This window comes from Danio rerio, chromosome 15, assembly GCF_049306965.1.
Source record: "Danio rerio strain Tuebingen ecotype United States chromosome 15, GRCz12tu, whole genome shotgun sequence".
NCBI lineage: Eukaryota > Metazoa > Chordata > Actinopteri > Cypriniformes > Danionidae > Danio > Danio rerio.
The window spans coordinates 12677501-12700364 of record NC_133190.1 but is presented as its reverse complement, the minus strand read 5'-3'; the positions used below and the strand labels follow the sequence as shown (position 1 = coordinate 12700364).

General features: G+C 37.6%; 3 protein-coding genes across 3 annotated transcripts in view; 1 reads left to right on the top strand and 2 right to left on the bottom strand.

Moving 5' to 3' along the window:
* Window positions 1-22864, top strand: part of LOC141377778 (uncharacterized) — a 369547-nt gene that overhangs the window by 50330 nt on the left and 296353 nt on the right. The gene's annotated exons all lie outside the window — the stretch shown is intronic.
* Window positions 1343-9306, bottom strand: cuzd1.1 (CUB and zona pellucida-like domains 1, tandem duplicate 1). The gene has a single exon (XM_021467402.3). It carries the CDS (start codon window positions 6516-6518, stop codon window positions 2667-2669), a length of 3852 nt encoding a protein of 1283 aa, XP_021323077.2. The 5' UTR covers window positions 6519-9306; the 3' UTR covers window positions 1343-2666.
* Window positions 21598-22864, bottom strand: part of ndufc2 (NADH:ubiquinone oxidoreductase subunit C2) — a 20183-nt gene continuing 18916 nt past the window's right edge. The window contains 2 exon segments of the mRNA NM_001013517.1: window positions 21598-21756; window positions 21849-21992. Of these exon segments, the coding sequence (NP_001013535.1) occupies window positions 21707-21756; window positions 21849-21992 (194 nt within the window). The 3' untranslated portion in view covers window positions 21598-21706.

Genomic DNA, 22864 nt, shown 5'->3' with positions numbered 1-22864 from the left:
GATGGTCAATTGATGGTCAGCTTTCTTGGTTGTCAGGTTCGTGTGATGCATTTTGCTGAACTGAATTCAAATGTAATAAATACACAAACAACACATTTTGAAATGTAACTACAATGTCAATTTAGTTTATTTGTGTGTGCTGTGCTCATAGACTTTAGAAAACGGAGCTTATTTGAATGATTTCTCCACTCAAAGCTGCGCAAGCCTCAAAAAATTGAGGTCCTTTCATATTTTTCATTTGGTGGCCCACAATTGTCAAAAACACACTGTTTAAACAGACATACACATAATTAATAATAACATCTAATGATGTCGATCTTGGTGGGGGTTTTTTCAAACACAACTAATTTCGTATTAAATGAGCATAAAAAGTTAGGAAAGCAGTCGAATCCTTTAATTACATTGTTAGATGTGTGCATTTTTAAAGTGACACCTGTTATTTTATGTAATCAAACGAAAAAATCTAAATAAATAAGAGATTCATTCGTTGCTCTTTAATCAGAATGTGTAGGTTATATACTGTCAGGGTCGGGTGAGGGGAAAAGGATGAGGGAGCGAGGACTCAAGTGCAAACAATAATTGGGTTTTATTAATAATAAAGTAAAAACAAAAAGGCAAAACAAACTACCCCAAGGGGGGAAAAAACATAACTAGAAGACAAACTTGGCTGGGCTGGCAAGACACGACTGGAACAGGAACACAGAGGGAGTATCGACGACGAACTGGCAAAGGACTGAAAACATGAGGGGGATTATAAAGCAAAAAAGTAAATTGACACACAGGTGAACACAATTAACTAATGGGTTAACAAGGAGGGTGGGACTAGACAATAGACGGGAGAGCGCATGACACAGAGAGACAATACAAGCCATGCGCTCACATAACACAACACTGAAGCACACGACAAAAACACGTGACCACAATGTAAACACCGAGCCACGTGCTTTGACAAAAGACACAAGACACGAGCACACGATGAATGAAAACACTCACCGTGCGCTCACACATGCAGCATGTGTGGCGGAGGGGAATATGCCACCGCCTTGTGGGGCAGATAATAAACTTTACACTAAGGAAGACTGAGTGAGCAACAGGATCTTAGTCCCCCCACCCAATGCTTTAGGTCTCAGTATAACTAGTGGTTATATGTGAGTGTCTATCGTGTTGCTATATGGAGCTACAGATAAAGTGAGGTGGGCTTCAGGATCTATCTTTATCACGGTGGTAGCCTGAAGTGTGTATGTGAGTGTGTAAAAACTCAGAAAAACCCACCCTCCCAGATCTAACAGGATAGATGAGACGGCCCCACTCCTTAGTATAAAGGACTTCAGTTAACTCAATGTAACTAAACAAACAAATATTTATTTAAACAAAAAGTATTAGTCTTATGAGACTAATTGAATGAGTTTTCTTTTCTTATGTTTCTTCACATAAAATTAAATTGTCTTAAACTCAATCAGCTCAAAGTAAAATGAAATATGGACAGTAATAAAGGAAATAGAATCAATGTGCTAGTGTTTCAGTCACACCTTAAACAATGACAAAATTCACATTCACAATCAGTATTAATCAAATGAGTTCAAATCAAATTAGAGTTCACTTTCAAAATTCAGGAAAAATATACTCAGTCCATTCACGAGTGAAAATGTCCATAGACCGGTAAACAAATAACTCTCTTTGTGGAAAAACGCACAATTTCCAGTTTTTCGATCGAGAGTTCCTTTAAAGCACAGTTCTGTTTCGATATGGTAAAAAGAAAAGATGTCTTACCAATATTCAGGGAAATGTGAACTCAATATTGTACATCACCATTCTTGGGTCCAGAACGGAGCGCTGAAAGGAGCGTGGAAAGGCAGGGTAATGTTCCTTCAACTCTTTGATCCCCAACGATTGCCCTCGTGATCCTGAACGCACAGCACGATCCAACAAGGCCACAATCCCGTCCAACGGCGATCAATCAGAGCAAACAATGAACACACGATGCTTTCCAACGCAAAAATCCTCGCAAAAATAACACAGCATCCACTACGTTTTGAGTTCGTTTGAACTAACAAAAATCTGGATGTATATTACAAAAAAACACGGGAGTATTCAACTTCAGCACTGAATAATCCGACTGACTTTAACAGCAGGCCTATTATCCCGCGTCACTGACGAGCGCGGCAAAAAAACTTGCTGCGTCACTGTTAATAACTGGCTCATTAAACTGCACGGAGACTTATAAGCAACGAGACTTTGAAGCAATGTAATCTAGCTTTGTTTCATGTCATCAGTTAACTTCTTAAGCTGATCAAAAAGTTTTAAAACTGCACAATCTTCATTAGCTCACCACTGCTGTCACAACTCGCCTTTCTCTCCTCCCTCTCTCTGCCTGAATGCGATCGTCACCCACACACACACCGGAGAACGTAATGGCGGCGCCCATGTCAAATTTCAAAATAAAAGTTCTCTCATATTCGGATTTGTAGATCCCCTACATTCCCCCCTACTAAACCCTGCCATACCACTGGACCTCCTTTCAGCGATCCAGTTCTGGAAAACAAAGACAGAGAATAGCAGGTAAACACTTTGTGTATGAACATCAGTACAACAATAAAGTTTTCAATCAGTGAAATACACATTAAAAGATACTTTCAAAACCTTAAAGTTTCAATTGTTGTCTAAACTTATTTCAAGACAAAATCAGTTCTGTACCTAACAGGTAGAGTACCTTTGTTCAAACGTTGTGAACGTCTAGGTTCAGGAATGCTTTCATTTTCACTTTCAGCTTCAGAACCACCTGAATTTACAGACTGATCTACTGAATCTTCATCTGAAATTCTATTATCATGTTCTCTAATACCTGTGTCCGACTCATCCCCACTTTCCCTTCTACCTTGTGTGTCTGGAAGTGTAGTTGGTGTATATGTAACAGGGACTACAAGAACATCAGGATCCTCTAAATCAGTGTGTTCCTGACTTGTGTGTGCTCTAGAATTATGTCTAGATGTACGAGGCGGTAAAGATGACTGAAAAGTGCAGTGTCTAAGTTGATCTCTGTGTACAACTTTACATGGACCCCCTTTCTCTGGGCGAATAGTATAGACTGGCGTGTCTGTGTGATTTTGTTTCACTACAATGTAAGGTAAGGGTTCCCAATGATCTTGGATCTTATTCCTTCCCCTGTGTGAATGATTCCTTAACAGAACACGATCTCCAGCTTTCATGAGTGCACCACGTGATTTGCGATCATAGGCTCTCTTTCTCTGTCTTGAAGCCTCTTGTGCTGCAGAGTTGGCTACTTCAACAGCTGTTTTCAATCTGTCATGGTGTTTTTTCACCCAATCATCAAGATTGTCAACTCCACTTTCCTCAATGTCCCTTCCATTAAGGATATCCATTGGCATGCGAGCATCTCTACCGAACAGTAAGTAGAATGGCGAATACCCAGTTGAAGTGTGGGTTCGACTGTTGTAGGCCATAACTAACTCAGGTAGATACTCCTTCCAGTTCCTTTTCTTTTCTGGGGGTAACGTTCTTAGCATTTCGTGCATAGTTCTATTAAATCGTTCGCACTGGGAGTTACCCTGGGGGTGATACGGGGTTGTACGACTCTTTCCAATTCCATAGACTCTACACAGTTCTTTGATGACATTGGCTTCAAAGCAACGACCTTGGTCCGAATGTAATCGTGCAGGACAGCCATAATGTACAAACCAATGCTGCACCAGTGCTTTCGCAGTAGTGTGAGCAGTTTGATTTCTGGTTGGCACGGCCACTGTGAAACGAGAGAACATGTCAGTTAAGACAAGAACATTTTCGTATCCTCCCACAGATTCCTCCAAGACCGTATAATCCATTGCAAGGACTTCCAGTGGTGCAGACACATTAGTGCACGTCATTGGAGCTCGAATCTTAGGGAAAACATCCTTTGCAAGTGCACATCTTTTGCACTCTTTGATCCAGCTCTGAACATCCTTACTCATTGTTGGCCAGTAATAATTTCTTCTCATGCGCTCTAGCGTACTTCTTTCTCCGAAATGGCCACAATGATCATGCTGACTCTCATATACTTTGTAACGCAGAGGTTCTGGAACCACAAGCTGACAAATTTCTTCGCCATCTCGAGGATCAAGGATGGTACGGAACATCACTCCTTTTTTAAGCTCGAGTCTTATGAATTGTTTAGCAAGCTTTTTTAACTCAGCATTCATGTTACGCTGCTCAACTGGGCTCAGATTCTTGTTTTTAAGAACAGCACGGTAGATAGGGGCTATTTTAGGGTCTGTCTTTTGTTGCTCTTCTAGATCACTCCAACTGTATCCAGGGACTTTCCTTGCCACAGACACTTGGACTGAAGCTTGAACCCTCTGCTGATTTTTAGTGGCTGGCCATAAGCATGTGCGCACTTCATCTGAATTCATCTTAATGAAATCTTTATCAGAATCCTCCTGCTCTGGCTCCTCTCCAGATGGAATCCTCGAAAGAACATCAGCATTTGTATTTTGTCGTCCTGGTTTGTAGAAGACTTCAAAATCAAACTCCGACAACTGAGCTACCCACCGTTGTTCAACTGCTCCTAGATTTGCTGTTTCTAGGTAGCGCAAAGGGTTGTGATCTGTAATCACAGAGAACTTGGAGTAGATCAAGTATTCTTTAAACTTCTCGGTTACAGCCCATTTTAGAGCTAGCAACTCTAGCTTGAAAGCACTGTAATTTCTGTCGTTTTTCTCTGATCCACGAAGACTTCGACTTGCATACGCAATCACACGCTCAGCATCTCCTTGTCTCTGGCTCAACACGGCTCCAAGACCATGCAGGCTCCCATCAGTTGTAAGTACAAAAGACTGACTGAAATCTGGATATGCAAGGACTGGAGGAGACATTAAACAATGCTTGAGTTTGTCGAATGCTAACTGACATTCAGTTGTCCAGTTAAAAGGTTCAATAACTTTTCCTTTTCCTCCTTTACCCACCAGAGCATGAAGAGGCCGGGCTAATTGAGCAAAACAAGGAACAAATCTCCTGTAATAACTCATAAATCCAAGGACCTGTCTTAACTCTTTGACATTTGTGGGTGCAGGCCATGTCTCCAACACTTGAGTTTTCTCTCCATCTACCTTTATTCCTTGGGAGGATATTAGATGACCCAAGAATTTCACTTCGGGTTTCAAAAGGAAGCACTTGCTGGGTTTTAGTTTCAAACCATGCTCTCTCAATCGGTTGAACACTATTTCCAGTCTCTGACAATGACTTTCAAAGTCTCTTGAAAAAACAATAATGTCATCCAGGTAGATGAGCAGTATGTCAAAAGTTAGATCTCCGAGCACCACCCCCATCAGACGTTGGAACGTCGCAGGAGCATTACAGAGTCCAAATGGCATCCTGGTCCATTCAAACAATCCGAAAGGAGTTGTTACCGCCGTCTTTGCTCTATCCTCCTCACTCATCGCAACTTGGAAATACCCAGAGGTAAGATCAAGGGTGGAGAACAGCTGTGCATTACCTAAAGCATCCAGTGATTCCTCCACACGAGGGAGTGGATAAGCATCTTTGCAAGTCACTTTATTTAATCTTCTGTAGTCGCAGCAAAAGCGTACGCTACCATCTTTCTTAATTACAATCACAGCTGGCGATGCCCACGGACTACAGCTTTCTCTGAGAATACCTTGAGAAACCAAATCCTGAACATGTTTTTTCACTTCCTGAAACACTTGAGGTGGTATTCTGCGATGTCTTTGCTTAATAGGAGGAGCATCTCCTGTCGGTACATTGTGTGTAACTGCAGTTGTATAACCAAAGTCACAATCGTTCTTTGAAAACACATCACTGTGCTTGACCAGTAGTTCTTGCAGTGTGCAACGTTGACTTTCGGTGAGATTCTCTAAATTCATTTGCACTGGAACTGGCAGTTGCTCTGTGGTGCTTATATCCACATCCACCTGATGTTTCTGTACAGCTTTAACATACAGGGTACCTTCCTTCTCCTCAAACTCAACAAGCTCTTTTTGCACAACTTCTTGTGGCTTAGACAGTGCAGCGATTCTACATCGTGGTGGTAATTTTACAGGTTTTTCGCTAGAATTCAGGACTCTGACTGGAACTTTACCATCAGCTGATTTGGCGAGCACATTAGCGATCAGTACACTTTTAGGCAAGCTGACATTTGAAGAGGCCTCCACCAACACTTGACAGCTTACTTTTGGTGGTATTCTACAGCGGCCTTCCAAAACACGTTCACTGAATGGAGGGATAGTAACTGCTTGCTTGCCAGCAACTTTTACGAAGCCAATCTTATCGTTGCAGCTTAATGTCTCTGTCTGCATCTTGATGTTAGCTAACACTCGTTGGACCCTTGCCTCCTTAAAGCCACAACTATATCTGTTCATCTTCTTCACGTCTCCAGTAGTCATGAACAGATCTTTAAGTTCACTCAACACATTCATCCCAACAATGCCAGGTAATCTATTCAACTCTGTTCTGTGGGTTTCAGTCTCTTTGATTACAAACACACATTTTCCATGTAACTTCTTCCCCATACACTCTACGTCTGCTTCTAGACAACCTATGATGGGAATGTCCAGGCCTCTTTGCTGCTGTGAGACGAACCCAGTTGGCAGAAGACAACACAGCTTCTCCAAAGTGATCCTTAAAGTGCGACTCAGTGATAGTAGTGACTTCTGATCCTGTATCCAAGAGACAAATGGTACTTATACCCGCAATTTTCAATTCAATTGTCAGACAGTCTCCAAAAGCACTCTCACAAAGAGACTTGGAAACATTCTTTGTATCACAGTCTGCAGTATGACTACGAATGATAGATGGACCTGGGCTCTCTAGCACTAAAGTGTCTCGGTCTGCTGTCTTTTCCCTCTCTACTGTCTGAGTTTTAGAGTTTTCCTTGTTCTGAAGACAACGTCGGCTTGTGTGTCCTGGCTTACCACAGGTATAACAGATGTATCTCCCTTCACCATCTTTTAAAGGTGCACTTTTCATCTTGTTCTCTTTTACAAGAGGTTTCACTTTTTCTTTACTATTGACTATCTGAAACAATTCTTCCTGTCGGGCAGCAATGTGTTGAACAGCTTCATGGAGTGACTCTAGGGTGAGAGGGACTGAAGAGCTCTCTGTCGCAGAGGTAGCATGAACAACACCACGTGAACGAGTACTGGGTCTCAGATTACTTGGAATTTGAACTTCCTCTTCTTCTGACCACGTTATAGCTTCTTGCATAAGCTGGATGAATGTCAAATCTTTCTCAGCCTTAACTCTCCTTTTCATTTCACGTCGTAGTGAATCATCTTTGAGGCCTAGCACGAGCTGTTCCTTCAATACACCATCAGCATCAGGAATTCTAGCTGGGTCTCTGCTCTGAATTATACTCAATTTCTCTTGCAAATCGTATGCATACGAACGAATGGTTTCTCCAGGCATTTGTTTGCGGTCATAAAACTCTTTCAGCCTGCTGCCAATGGGAAGTTTGTCCCCATAAGTCTGATCCAAAGCATCAAAAATCTCATCCACTGACTTCTCCTTTCCGTTCAGCATAAACTTGACTGTCATCTTTGCTTCATCTTTTAAACATTGCTTAACAAACTCAATTCTGTCTTCTTTAGGAATTTTCATCACCTTGAAGGCGGACTTCATGGAACTTATCCATTCTTCTATGCTCAACTCGCCAGGCTTAGAACGACATCCACTGAACTCTGGAAGTTTACGATCTCTTGGGATGTACACAGTAGATGGTGCTTTTTGAGCAGCAGCTTGTTGTTCAATAACAATTTTAGCTAGAGAAAGTGCCTCCCTCTGTTCGGCTCTGGCTTGCTCTAACATGCCAGACTGCTCACCGAACCGCCTTTGCATTTCTTCAAACTGTTTCTTTAATTCTTCTAGCTCAGCCATAGCGTCGCCTCACAAACTTCAAACTTATACTGAATTAAGAGTCAGGAATTGATCCTGTTCGTGACGCCAATATGTGGCGGAGGGGAATATGCCACCACCTTGTGGGGCAGATAATAAACTTTACACTAAGGAAGACTGAGTGAGCAACAGGATCTTAGTCCCCCCACCCAATGCTTTAGGTCTCAGTATAACTAGTGGTTATATGTGAGTGTCTATCGTGTTGCTATATGGAGCTACAGATAAAGTGAGGTGGGCTTCAGGATCTATCTTTATCACGGTGGTAGCCTGAAGTGTGTATGTGAGTGTGTAAAAACTCAGAAAAACCCACCCTCCCAGATCTAACAGGATAGATGAGACGGCCCCACTCCTTAGTATAAAGGACTTCAGTTAACTCAATGTAACTAAACAAACAAATATTTATTTAAACAAAAAGTATTAGTCTTATGAGACTAATTGAATGAGTTTTCTTTTCTTATGTTTCTTCACATAAAATTAAATTGTCTTAAACTCAATCAGCTCAAAGTAAAATGAAATATGGACAGTAATAAAGGAAATAGAATCAATGTGCTAGTGTTTCAGTCACACCTTAAACAATGACAAAATTCACATTCACAATCAGTATTAATCAAATGAGTTCAAATCAAATTAGAGTTCACTTTCAAAATTCAGGAAAAATATACTCAGTCCATTCACGAGTGAAAATGTCCATAGACCGGTAAACAAATAACTCTCTTTGTGGAAAAACGCACAATTTCCAGTTTTTCGATCGAGAGTTCCTTTAAAGCACAGTTCTGTTTCGATATGGTAAAAAGAAAAGATGTCTTACCAATATTCAGGGAAATGTGAACTCAATATTGTACATCACCATTCTTGGGTCCAGAACGGAGCGCTGAAAGGAGCGTGGAAAGGCAGGGTAATGTTCCTTCAACTCTTTGATCCCCAACGATTGCCCTCGTGATCCTGAACGCACAGCACGATCCAACAAGGCCACAATCCCGTCCAACGGCGATCAATCAGAGCAAACAATGAACACACGATGCTTTCCAACGCAAAAATCCTCGCAAAAATAACACAGCATCCACTACGTTTTGAGTTCGTTTGAACTAACAAAAATCTGGATGTATATTACAAAAAAACACGGGAGTATTCAACTTCAGCACTGAATAATCCGACTGACTTTAACAGCAGGCCTATTATCCCGCGTCACTGACGAGCGCGGCAAAAAAACTTGCTGCGTCACTGTTAATAACTGGCTCATTAAACTGCACGGAGACTTATAAGCAACGAGACTTTGAAGCAATGTAATCTAGCTTTGTTTCATGTCATCAGTTAACTTCTTAAGCTGATCAAAAAGTTTTAAAACTGCACAATCTTCATTAGCTCACCACTGCTGTCACAACTCGCCTTTCTCTCCTCCCTCTCTCTGCCTGAATGCGATCGTCACCCACACACACACCGGAGAACGTAATGGCGGCGCCCATGTCAAATTTCAAAATAAAAGTTCTCTCATATTCGGATTTGTAGATCCCCTACACATGCATGCTTCATCCCAGCGCCGACCAAAACCGAAACCAACAAGACTGAGACGCTGGGAATGAAACACCACGCTGCTGACAGACGAAAACACAAACACGAGTACAAGAGCGCACGCGTCTAAAGGACGCAGAGCACGCGCGCGGCCGCGTAAAGCAGGAGCGCGCACACTCTGCGTACACCCACGACGGCGCGCGCGCACACAGAGACAGAAACAGGACCAGACACAGGTAGTGTCCGAGATCTGCAGGGGTGATAGCGTTCCGGCACCACGCCGGATTTCCGGCGTACTGTGGCTGCGGGGAAAAAAAAAAATCAGGTTCACGGATATTGATCTGTCATTTCTCTAGATTCGCAGAATTCACTCACTGCTGAAAGCGCCGGATTGGTTTTTATTAAGTGCCATTTTGTGTGCTCGTGAATCATCTTTTGAGTGTAGACGCCATGTAAATAAAAGATTAATTGTGTAATTTAGAGAGCTTTATAAATAAAACGGATCTTTGTGAGATCTCTATGAACTAAGATTAGTGACGCTTTTTAGTGATAATAAGAGGAGCGTGCTTTGCACTTTCCAGGCTATAATCCATTCAGAATTTGTATGAAACTTTCGTTTTCGGCACATATACGCTGATATGTTTTGGGAATGACATCTGCATATTTACGCTGGGTTTATTCTCGAAATAACAGTGAAGCAATAGACGGGACAAAAATATATTTCCCCCTTCTCCTTAAACAACTTAGTGTTTCAGCTATGAAATAGTTCAGTTTTGTATGCAGCCTAATGGCAAAGTGTTTATATTTAGTTTCGTTTTTTATTCAGCTTATTTAGAAAAACGTTTGGAGCATTTTTTATTCGTTAAAAATATTTTTTTTTAACGAACAGCGCCCAGCGGAAGACCATCATTGTCTGTTTGATCAGTTTGCCTTCTCAGATCATCACGACTTGCCTAAAATAAAAGATATAAAACAGTTCAAGTATAAAACAATGGTAGCTTAAACGTTAAAGAATGTGTGCTATTAGGCGCATAGTTTGCTTATAAAAAGCTTGCAGGACATCGAGGCGCCAGAGCAATCACTTGCATTTTTTCAGTGGGAGCAATTTAAAGTTATCCGTCATTTTTGCTCACAAAGTACGAGTAATACATCAAAAAACGTTACAGCGTTTTTATAAAATAAAGAAAACCAAAATGATGCGCTTTCTGTCGTCTGGTTTTTGAACAGGAGCGCTTAACAAAATGAAGCAAAATGTATATGCCTCACAAACATAATAAATATATTTATAGAAAGCTTTAAATTATTACTTAACGAAATAAAACAAATCGACAGAAATACACAACTCCTCCACGGCTCCAATTGCGTTTTGAGATATCCTAGATAGACTTTCTGGCTCAAAGACATTTATGCATGTTTATTTCATTGCTGTATTCTGACAGATTTCGCAAGGGTTCAGCAATTCTACCTGTCAGCTGGTACCAGCCTCAGTTTTGCGACTTGACTCGTTAGGCGTCTGTGTCTGGATGACAGCGAGAGAGAGAGATGAGATCAGACCTCAGATTTGATGTGTGGCCGCACGTCTCAGTTACTTTATTGCAATTTTTAATATTGACTCATCTAAATTAACTTTTCATTTATTAAAAGCCGAAATATTGCCAGACAGACGAAGCAACTTTCGGTTTTTGAAGAGAGCGTCCTCAGTGATAAAAGACGCGCGCACACACTGGTTAGCCCACTCTTTTGTCGGCCTATTCTTCATTGATTTTTTTTTACATTAAACGCATAATAATCAATTGCAGAAAAAATAATTTATTATTAAACTGTGAGATGATGGTTGCGTGATTTTAAAAATCAGAGTATGCGTTGCGCATTTATGGCTATTGATCTTATCTACCCGGGACCCACACATAGTTGAACATCAAGTGTTGAAAATGAGTGTATAAACTAGTTGTGTTTCCTCCAACTGCTGCCACCATTGTCAGGCAAAGTTTGCAGATTGCCTCATTTACCTACGTCTTCAGGTTCTCTTTTTGCAAAATATAGCCAAACAGGCGCTTTTGCATTGCGTTTTGACACTTATCCGTCCGCCATTCTCTTTCTGTAAATTCGACTCCTCTTGTTCTCTTGATGTGATAAATGAAATATGATGCATTGTAGCTATGATCAGATGATAATTATAGTGCATGCTCTTATCTTAGGTAAATTATTTAGAATTATGTTTACCATTTAATTCAAATAAATATTTAAATAATTAAAAAAAAAACAATACTTAAAAAAAAAAAACAAATGTGGGGACGGTGTCACGGTGAAAAAGTGATGTCACCGGTGTTGCGTCTTAACACCGGTATCACCGTCAACACCGTCTATCATGGCAAGCCTAACGTCCGGTTTTCCACTGTCATGTGTCACTCGCTAGTGGCATGTGTAGTGACCTGTGTCACTCAGAGTGTCGCGCTGCATGTCACTGCAGTGACATCGACACCCGGCGAAGCTTATGACATTAATTAACACGAGCAAAACCATATTTAATCATTACGCGACTTTTAACCTAATTTATCGCGTCGCAAGTTAGTTTATTTGCTGAGCTACTCCACGATGTTTTAATTTAAACGCATTTATTTTATGTATTCGTAGTCATACTTTCGTACGTAATATAGTCATTTGACAGTACATGTCAGTCAAATTTATTGTGGCATGCTTATGTATGGGTGGGGTTACACTTATCTGTTGTACTGTATATTATTGCATCATGGCAGTTCCTTTGTTCCCTACAATATGGACTTCTCTATGTTTTTAATTCATTCATTTATTTTATTATTTAACTTATTTTCATTTAAAGGTATTTTAAATAATATCCTTTAAAAAGTTATAATAAAATGCATGTTGAAAAGTCATAACATATATGCATGTAAGATAACAGGTGTCATTTGCCTAATGATTTCTAAATATTAAAGCAAAGAGACTTATAAGATTAATGTGCTTATAACGTGCTTATACTGACACCTACTGGCACATGTCACAAGATCACTGACACTGGCATGTGTCACTAACATTACTGGCATGTGTCTAAAAAGAGCCACTTGACAATAATGATGATCAGGGTTACACATCGGCTGTTAATATATTTGGGCCCAGGGGCCCACAAGTTATGTGTTAAAAGTGCGTTGCATACATAGTACCCCCATCCCTACTCACCTCAGGGGCAAGGAAAAAAAGTTCAGGCTCAGGAATTTTTTCCACTATCAGCCCTGGATCTGCCACCAAAACAAGAATTTACAAGACCAGAGTGGCAGAACCCTGACAATATACAGTGAAGAAACGGCTAATGAGATTTGATAACTTGATTCTATTTCATTATAACAGCTATTCATTTTAATAAGCTAAACTGTTTGCTAATGTATTTACTGCTAATGTATATATATATATATTTTTTTTTTTTGTAAATAATATTAATAAAACATATTACTGACCATTTAACAGTTTATTTACAATGAAACAGCTGCAAATTAACCTATTTAATAATTTTGGGATTTTTTAAAAGGAGGGGGGTGGAAATCCCTTTTTATGGTGGGCATTTCCTTTATTTTTAGGGTTGGGTATCTTTTTTTTTTTCTTTTTTTTTTGCGATACCGGTGCTAAATCGATACTTTTAAAACGATACCGGTGCCAAAACAGTGCCTGAACCGTTACTTTTTAGCCACAAAATGATGGTGGATGACTCTTTAAAAATATTTTATTTGACAAAATATTTTTAAAAATCATTTTAATAGAACATTCATATTGTATTACATTAATACATTTCCTTTGATCATTTGTTGGTTAGCATAAATTTAAGATTTGCATTATGAATTTACATTAGCTTACTATTAACCTGTGGGGGGCGGGCAGGGGCCACATACTTTTAGAAGCACATTTTAACATATACATCACAAAATACTTAAAACATTATTCAAAGTGATTTGTTTTAATGTATCACTCTGAAGTCTTCATAAACAAGATAATTAAATAACTTAAACTCAAAATAATCTTCCTTGTTTATTTATTTGACAAGTAATTTTATACTGGTGTAGGAGAACACATTTCACATTAACATTCAATTACATCAAGGCACATTGTTGTACCTGTAAACTTTAACAGGCCTACAGTTGAAGTCAATTTATTTTGCCCTCCCATTCATTTAAAATAATGTTTCTGGAAACTTTTACAGTGTTTCCTAAAAAAATAATTATTCTGGAGTCATAATAAGTTATATTTCTTTTTGTTTATTTCGTGAATAAAAGCCGTTTTTAATAAAAAATAAATAAAAATAAAGTCAGTATTATTAGCCTCCTTAAGTATTTACAGTATATTTTTTATTTACAAAACAAATCAGTTACAAAATAATTTGACTACTTATTTTAACTTTCGTAGTTAACTGATTAAGTCCAAGTTACACTATAATCAGAATAAAAGACTATAAAATATTTAAAGGGACTTTGTCTAAATACAACTCTCTTGCATAATAACTAGTAATGGGAAAGATAAAACAGTAGATATTAGAAATGAGTTAAACTAATATGTTTAAAAATCTGTTGTAAATACATTATGTGTTGAAGACGGAAATCAAAAATGAATGACGGCAAAACTAAACGAGTTGAATATGACTTACATGAGCATGACTGAAAACTACATTTCATCAATGTCTTACATCTGTTTTTTAGTAGCTTGCCAACTGTTTGTAAATTGTTTGTAAAAATGGTCTCTGCATAGCCCAGGACTTCCTATATTAAGTGTTAAAATCGCTATTGAAAACAGAAGTCTAATATCATCAACGGTGGACATTTTGATAGTGTTTAACAACATGAACATGACCAAAGTTTAATCTTTTTATTACCTGTGTCAAATTGGGCGTCAACTTCTGACGAATGCGGGGAACTGATCCGCACAGCACCTTCACAGAGATAGCAAGTGCCGTGAACAGAGAGGGAGCGAGCTAAAGCACGCAAGAGAGGTTCTGCCTTTGAGCTCCAAAATGTGTCATTAAGTTTGACATGTTTCCCCCTTACACGCAAGTTATGTAAAGACAGTTGCTATGTAAGAATCCTTGCTTGTAAAATATGCTTTAGAATGCTTATTTTAAGCAAATTGGATGAACTTAATCATGCGTGTTGATCTGAGGAGTGTCGCTTTCGCTCACCGAAAACCGCTGGAAAACCAGGCTGAATGTGCTGTACTGCGCGCGTTGCGTGTGTCTGTTCCCTAGCGAGAACAACAATCTCCTGATATCGCCTGTCCGTATTCCTCAAAGTTGTTTAGAATTAAATGTTTAGTGATGCTGTGACACAACGCCTATGTGTGCCTTTTTTCATGCACCCCTTACGTCCATGCCGCAGCATTGAAATTAGGCACCGAAATACATAAGGTGATATAATACCAGTACATACCAGTTACCAAGGTACCGGTGCTATAATGGCACCGGGTTTCAGTACCCAACCCTACTTATTTTCACATACCAATGTTGACAGGTATGCAGTGCATACAATTCAATATTAATTATGTTCCAGAGAATTATAAAATACATAGCAAGCATGATTTGACAAAACACGGCTTCCAAAATCTTTTCCAGTTCAGTGCTGGATTCAGTTAAAATTTTCTTAAAGGAGCAGTTCCAACAATTATAAGCAGTGGACTGTGAGCCACAGCCTGTAAGAGTTTTTATTTGTTAAAATTGATTGTGACATGCACAGTGTCTAGCGTTAACTGTATGCTGTAGCAAAGATGTAAACAACGGGAAATGCTGTTTGGCACCACTAACGATTTAGCTACAAAATTCATATTTATCAGTCAAACCGCTGTAAACACACACACACACACACACACACACACACACACACACACTCTCTCTCTCTCTATAGGCAGCTTTTCTTGTGTTCTACAACTCAGATAATGAACTCACAAAAGATATTTGAACGATTTATATTATTTACACATGCATATTCTGAATATATGTGAAAGACGTTGTGTAACATGTTGAGTTAAAAAAATACAGGACAGCTCGCCTAACTCGTGTAGCAGCAGAAAAATATATCAGGGCTCACACAGGTTGCATCCCACATCTTGAGCTTTATTCTTCTTTCAACAGTGTCACTGTGTATTACAGAAAATAACTTTAGTAAATAGAAATTAGTTATTAAAACTATTCTGCTTTGAAATGTGATAAATAAAGATCTACTCTCTGTTAAACAGAAATTGGGGAAAATAAAGAGGGGGTTAATAATTCTGGGGGTTTAATTATGACTTTAACTGTACAAAGATTTCAAAGCCAGTCTGATTGAGATGAAATATTGGTGTCTGTTTTACAGAGTGAGCAATATGTCCCCGGTTGGGGTGTTTTCTGATGTTGATATGCTGATCACAATCTACAGTTTATTAATTAATCCATAATAATATTTAAGTTTTTTTTTGTTACTTTTAACACATTTTTTGGTTATGTAACATTGTGATATTTCTTGTTTTAAATAGTTGCAGTATTGAAAGTGTTACTGCATCTCATCTGATTCACCCTTAGGAGAGGCCCTTGAATTGTTAAAGATGAGGGGAGGTTGGAGAGGGCTTCTGACGCTCATTAAGATTACCTCCATCATAATGGACTGATTTCACGTGGCTGCCATTTTAAACAGCGAAATCATGGCTGCGGTGGGAAAAACCCAGAAGTATTGCCTTAGTTACACAGGAATGTTGTGTACCTAGCTGTATATCTTATCAGATAAGAGAAATCGACACACATTTACACTTGCATCGCCTTCCAAGTGACTCAAAGGTCCGTTCTGAATAAATAGTGCAAATAAAAGTTATATTGAACCTCATTTTCAGCTAAGTTAAGGGAAATGGCACTAGTTAGCTAACGTTTTCTTTCCCCAAACTCACATTTTTGATGCCATTCATCAAACTCAAGTTACTGAACTGATTCTATCACTATATTCAACTATATGCAGCTTCACATAAATGGTCATAGTAACTGGAACAGTGTGGTTCAGGTTTTAGTGTTTAAGTTCAGTTCAGTTTAGCTCAGTTCAGTGTGATTTAATCATTACTGAGAGTTCAAACACTGAAGAGCTAATTCATCGATGCGTAGCTCTAACAGTCCTGAACCATGCGAGCCAGTGGCGACAGCGGAGAGGGAAAAAAAACTTTACCTGATATGAGTGAAGAAAAAAAACCTTGAGAGAACCAGACTCAGTTGGGCACGACCATTTTAATTTCTCCGCTGGCCAAAAGTCTTGTGCAGAGCTTCAGTCGCCGTGGTGGAGGCTGGAAAATGGCCTCAGCGAAGACTCGTCTGTCCCTGGAGCATCGCTGGAATCAGACTCATGTTCTCCACTCCCCACGACCATCAGCGCAGTAGCAGCTCAGGATATGGCCTGGTCCCGGATATGGAATCCTTGGGATCATCTCGTCGCTGATCTTGGATCCAATCAGTGACTCCGCATAATCTGAGGACCTCGGGATGAGTATCCCCAGGTGAAAATAGAATAAAGAGAATAATTAGCGTAGCTGCTGTTCATAGTGTATATAAACAAGATTCAGAAGCCTGTGTGGAACCCGCTAGGTGATGCATTGAGTGTATGCTTTACTAAACAGATAGGTCTTTAATCTAGTTTTGAACTGGGAGAGTGTGTCTGAGCCTTGGACGTTATCAGGAAGGCTATTCCAGAGTGTAGGAGCCATGAAAGAGAAGGCTCGACCTCCTTTACTTGATTTTGCTATTCTAGGTACTACCAGAAGCCCTGAGTTTTGAGATCTTAAAGAGCGAGTTGGATTGTAGCGAGACAGAAGGTTGGTTAGATAAACAGGAGCTAGATTATTTAGAGCTTTATAGGTGAGAAGTAATATTTTAAATTTAATACGAAACTTATAAGGTAGCCAGTGTAAGGAGGATAAAATTGGGGTGATATGATCATATTTTCTTGACCTGGTCAGAACTGTGGCTGCTGCATTTTGTACTAATTGAAGTTTGTTAATAGAGGATGCTGGGCAGCCAGCAAATAGAGCATTACAGTAATCCAGCCTCGAAGTTATAAAAGCATGGACTAGCTTTTGTGCATCTGAGATAGATAGCATATTTCGTACTTTAGCGATATTTCTCAGATGAAAGAAGGCAGTTTTTGTGACATGGGATATATGGTTTTCAAAAGTTAGATTGCTGTCTAATATGACAGCCAGATCTTTTATAGTAGAGCTAAAGCTAACTTTGTATCCCTCTAATTGTAGATTGAGTTGCGAGATCTGCTGTGTGCAAGATTTAGGCCCAATAAGTAATAATTCTGTTTTGTCGGAGTTTAAGAGAAGAAAATTGTTGGTCATCCAGTCTTTAATGTCTTTGATACACTCAGTTAGTTTAGACAGTTCAGACGTCTCGTCAGGTTTAGTTGAAATATATAATTGAATATCATCTGCATAGCAGTAAAAGCTGATCCCATGTCTTCTAATAATGTCTCCCAGAGGTAGCATGTAAATTGTAAACAGTAAAGGGCCTAAAACTGATCCTTGAGGCACCCCATATTTTACTTGGCTGACTTGTGAAGGCTGTCCATTAATAGTCACAAACTGGTAACTGTCAGTTAAGTATGACTTAAACCATTGTAGAGCCTATCCCTGGACACCTGTAGACTTTAAGCAATTTATGAGGATATTGTGGTCAATGGTGTCAAATGCCGCACTAAGATCGAGTAAAACTAATAGCGAGACGCACCCTCGGTCAGCAGCTAAGAGTAAATCATTGGTTATTTTCACTAAGGCGGTTTCTGTACTGTGATGAGCCCTGAAACCTGACTGAAACACTTCAAAAATATTGTTCGTCTGCAGAAAAGAGCATAATTGAGTAGAAACAACTTTTTCTAGTATTTTAGACAATATATTAGACTTGTCACGATACTAAATTTAGGTACTGAAATAAAAAAAGTCAATTTCCCGTTAACATTTAAGGCACTGTTTATGGCATTTTTGAACAGTGCTGATTTGCCATTGTGTTCATGTGCTCAACAGAAATGACTGTGATTGGCAGTCACAGTGAAGATCATCAGTTCACCACTAGTGATGGGAAGTTTGGATAATTTTACGGACTCGTATCTTTGAGTCTCATTCATCGAGAAGAACGAATCTTTTTTCGAGTCATTTTGTTCATTTGGTTTAATTTGCCAAATTGTTATTAAAATGTTACAAATTGCTTCCAAACACATCCAAAAAAAAAAAGCCAAGACCTTTAAGTGTTTTGGTATCTTAACTACATATTTATAGGCTGTATTACCAAAAAAAGATTATATTTTTAGGGTAATGGTGTCACTAAATATGATGCCAGACATTCAAAGCTTAATTTTAATATCTCAATAATAGCTTTCAATGTAAATATGTTGTGACAATAGGGCGTTTTATATGAGAACGGTCAGAATGAGCAGTATGGTAATTCTAATAGTTACAGAATTCTAGTTCCACTGTTAATATAGCCTACTCTCATGTCTGTGTTAACACAGAATGAAGCGAGTGCGTTGATGCCCATTCGGACCAATCACAGATGTTTCTGCTGAGTTCCTGAACACACAGGCATTCAGCTCATGCTGATATGCTCTCTCATTGGCTGCAGCTCGTCACTACATCTGACCACACGTGGGGTTGAGTCGGCCGACTGCTCTGGAATATTTAGCATGCTAAATGTTGGATTTCCGTCTGCGAGGTGTCGGGGACGCGTCAGCGAGCCTCGTTGATGCGTTGTTCAGTAGTTCACACATAAAGAGCGGCGAGCGCCGAGCACCCGCAGATTTCTTCCCGATCACAGCCCGATCTGTCGGCGAGCTCGTTAACTTCCAAATCGGGCTCAAACCAGGCTTAAAATCCTCTAGTGTGAACTAGGCATTACAATCAGTGTGCGGTATCCACTTGAATACTTGCATTCTATAGGTGTGCGTTTAGAAGTAATGTATTTATATAGTGCAGATATCGTGTTTGGCCAAATACACTGCATCCAAAAAGTATTCATAGCTCACTTTTTCCACATTTTTGTTAGAGCCTTATTTCAAAATGGATTACATTTATTTATTTCCTGAAAATTCTACTCACAATACCCCATAATGATAATGTGAAAAAGATTTTTTGAAATTGTTGCAAATTTATTAAAAATAAAAAAACCTGACAAATCACATGTATATGAGTATTCACAGACCTTGTTGTGATGCTCTAAATTGAGCTCAGGTGTATTCTGTTTCCACTGATCATTTTATAAGGGCTGTTTCGCAATTTTTAAGAATCCTTGCGTTTCTCTGAAGACTGGTCTTGCCAGGTCACCTCGGAAGAACGAACTCAAAAGACCATAAGAAAAGAGAACACATCCTGTGAAAAATGAGATGCTGCATTCTTCCTGATGGTCACATGACCTTCACATGTTTTTAATGGAGAATAATTAAAAACATTATTAAAACATTACAGCATTCATACAATCATTTAAATTGATGGCCACTCTGTCTGAGCATTAGTGTTTTTCTGTGGAGAACATTACAGAAGGACAACTATCTATGCAGCAATCCACCAATCAGGCCAGTATTGTAGCGTAGCCAGAGGGAAGCCACACCTCGCCTGAAAAAAAAGGCATCTGAAGGACTCTCAGTCCACAGGAAACAAAATTCTCTGGTCTGATGAGACTTTGGAAACTGACAATTAAAAATCGCGGTACACTGTCGCTTCCTATCCAACCTGATAGAGCTTCAGGGGTACTGCAAAAAGGAATTGGCAAAAATTCCCAAAAACAAGTGTGCCAAGCCTGAGACATCATATTCAAAAAGACTTGAGACTGTAAGTGCTGCCAAAAGTGCATCAACAAAGTATTAAGCAAAGTCTAAATTCGTATGTTCATGTGATTTTTCAGTTTTTTTCACACTAAATTTCCTCATAGAATTTTGAAGAAATAAATTAAATTAATCCATTTTGGAATAAGGCTATAACATTTATATATATATATATATATATATATATATATATATATATATATATATATATATATATATATATATATATATTATTATTATTATTATTATTATTATTTTTAATAGTCTACAGAACAAACCATCATTATACAATAACTTGCCTAATTACCCAAACCTGCCTAGTTAACCTAATTAACCTAGTTAAGCCTTTAAATGTCACTTTAAGCTGTATAGAAGTGTCTTAACTAGTCAAATGTTATTTACTGTCAATATGGCAAATATAAAATAAATTAGTTATTAGAAAATAGTTATCAAAACTATTATCTTTTGAAATGTGTTGAACATTTTTTCTCTCCGTTAAACAGAAATTGGGGGAAAAAATAAAGAGGGTGTTAATAATTCACTGGGCTAACAATTCTGACTTCAACTGTATGTATGTATGTATGTATGTATATATATATATATATATATATATATATACACACACATATATATAGATAGATAGATAGATAGATAGATAGATAGATAGATAGATAGATAGATAGATAGATAGATAGATAGATAGAACACAATCCATTAATCATATTTCAGATTTAAACTGTCAATTTACAGACACGCCAAGAAATAGATAAATGAAAATAAAAAAATAAAACGATTCTGTTGCAAAATAATCATTACAGTCAGTACAAAACCAAAGTCTGAAATAATTTGCGACAGGAACAGACTCAAATGTCAATGTTCAGGGCTATGTCAATAGCTTATGGACTAACTTCAGCCTTGATTGATGCAATGTTTTCTGACATGTTGCCATAAAAAAAAACATTCAAGTACAACAAAAACAGTATGCCTTGACTACGTCCCCACCGTGGGATATGAATAAATTTGGCATCCATTTCATTTAGTTTAAATGTAAAGATGCTTGACACTGAGGTAAGTGCTTACAGTGGAGTAAATATTCAAAACTAAATAAATGGTTAATTAAATCTGATTATAAATTGTCATCTTTTATTTGAAACTACAATTGCTTAATTAAACGCAGTTTATGATTAAAAAAGACAAGCTTTTTGATTATTAAAGTGTAATTTATCCACTAATGCAAAATAAATAAATAAATAAATCTAGAAACAAAAAAAAAAGTATACAGAACAAAAAATATAAAAATCACAAAACACCAGATTTAATAGAGCACAAGTGAATCAATTTTCCCTCTATTTCTAAAGACTGGAAAACAAACAAATTTCCTGTTTTTCCCCAAAATAGTTTATTGTCATTAAGAACATAACATATGAGAATTTTTAACAGTAAACCCTGTTAAAGCATTTTTACAGGTCTTCACATCAACGGATTCAACGGATGGCATGAAAAGGCTCCACAATCTCAGCAAATGTCTTCCGTTCTGATTTGACAAAATGAAAAACAGGAATTAAAAATCAGTCAAAATCAGTCATATCAATATTTCAAGAAAGCATAATTTTAAAGTGCTGTTACCTTTCTGTTCAAATTCATTAGGATGGTGCCGGATGTATTCAGACATGTCCCTGTCCAATTTGGCATACTTGAACTTTTCATATTTTGTGAGATGATAACCAATGAACCACCCAATGGTGATGCACAGAACTTGACGATGAACACCTACAAAAAAAAGTCAGAATCAAAAGTGTGCTTTTTAAGTTAGCAGGAAACCAAAGTAGATTATATGTACGTATATATATATATATATATATATATATATATATATATATATATATATATATATATATACATACATATATATATATATATATATATATATATATATATATATATATATATATATATATATATATATATATACATACATATATATATATATATATATATATATATATATATACATACATACGTATATATATATATATATATATATATATATATATATACGTATATATATATATATACATATATATATATGTATATATATATACGTATATATATATATATATATATATATATATATATATATATATATATATATATATATATATGTATGTATGTATGTATGTGTGTGTGTATATATATATATATATATATATATATATATATATATATATATTAGTGCTGTCAATCGATTAAAAAAAATTTACTAATTAATCGCACTTCTAAAAAAATTTTTATCGCGATTAATCACATTTTAAAGACTGAAATTTGTAATTTTGGCTATTCGAGTGTAAAATTAATGTAAACGGAAGACAAATACTATTTACATTCAAAATATAATTCATTATTAGAATTGTTTACTTGTAACACAGATTTCTTCATGTAAACAACATACCAACAATAAACCATCAAGATCCTGGCTTGACAGCCATATTTATTACAGAAATAAAAACACAGGTATGTTAATGCCATTTGAATTTCAAAACAATCAATGCCAATAAAGAAAACATTGACTTCCATATTGGTTTCTAAGTGGACTGCAAAAAAATGCCAAAATACAGGCATTGCAGATATGGAAAATTATAATA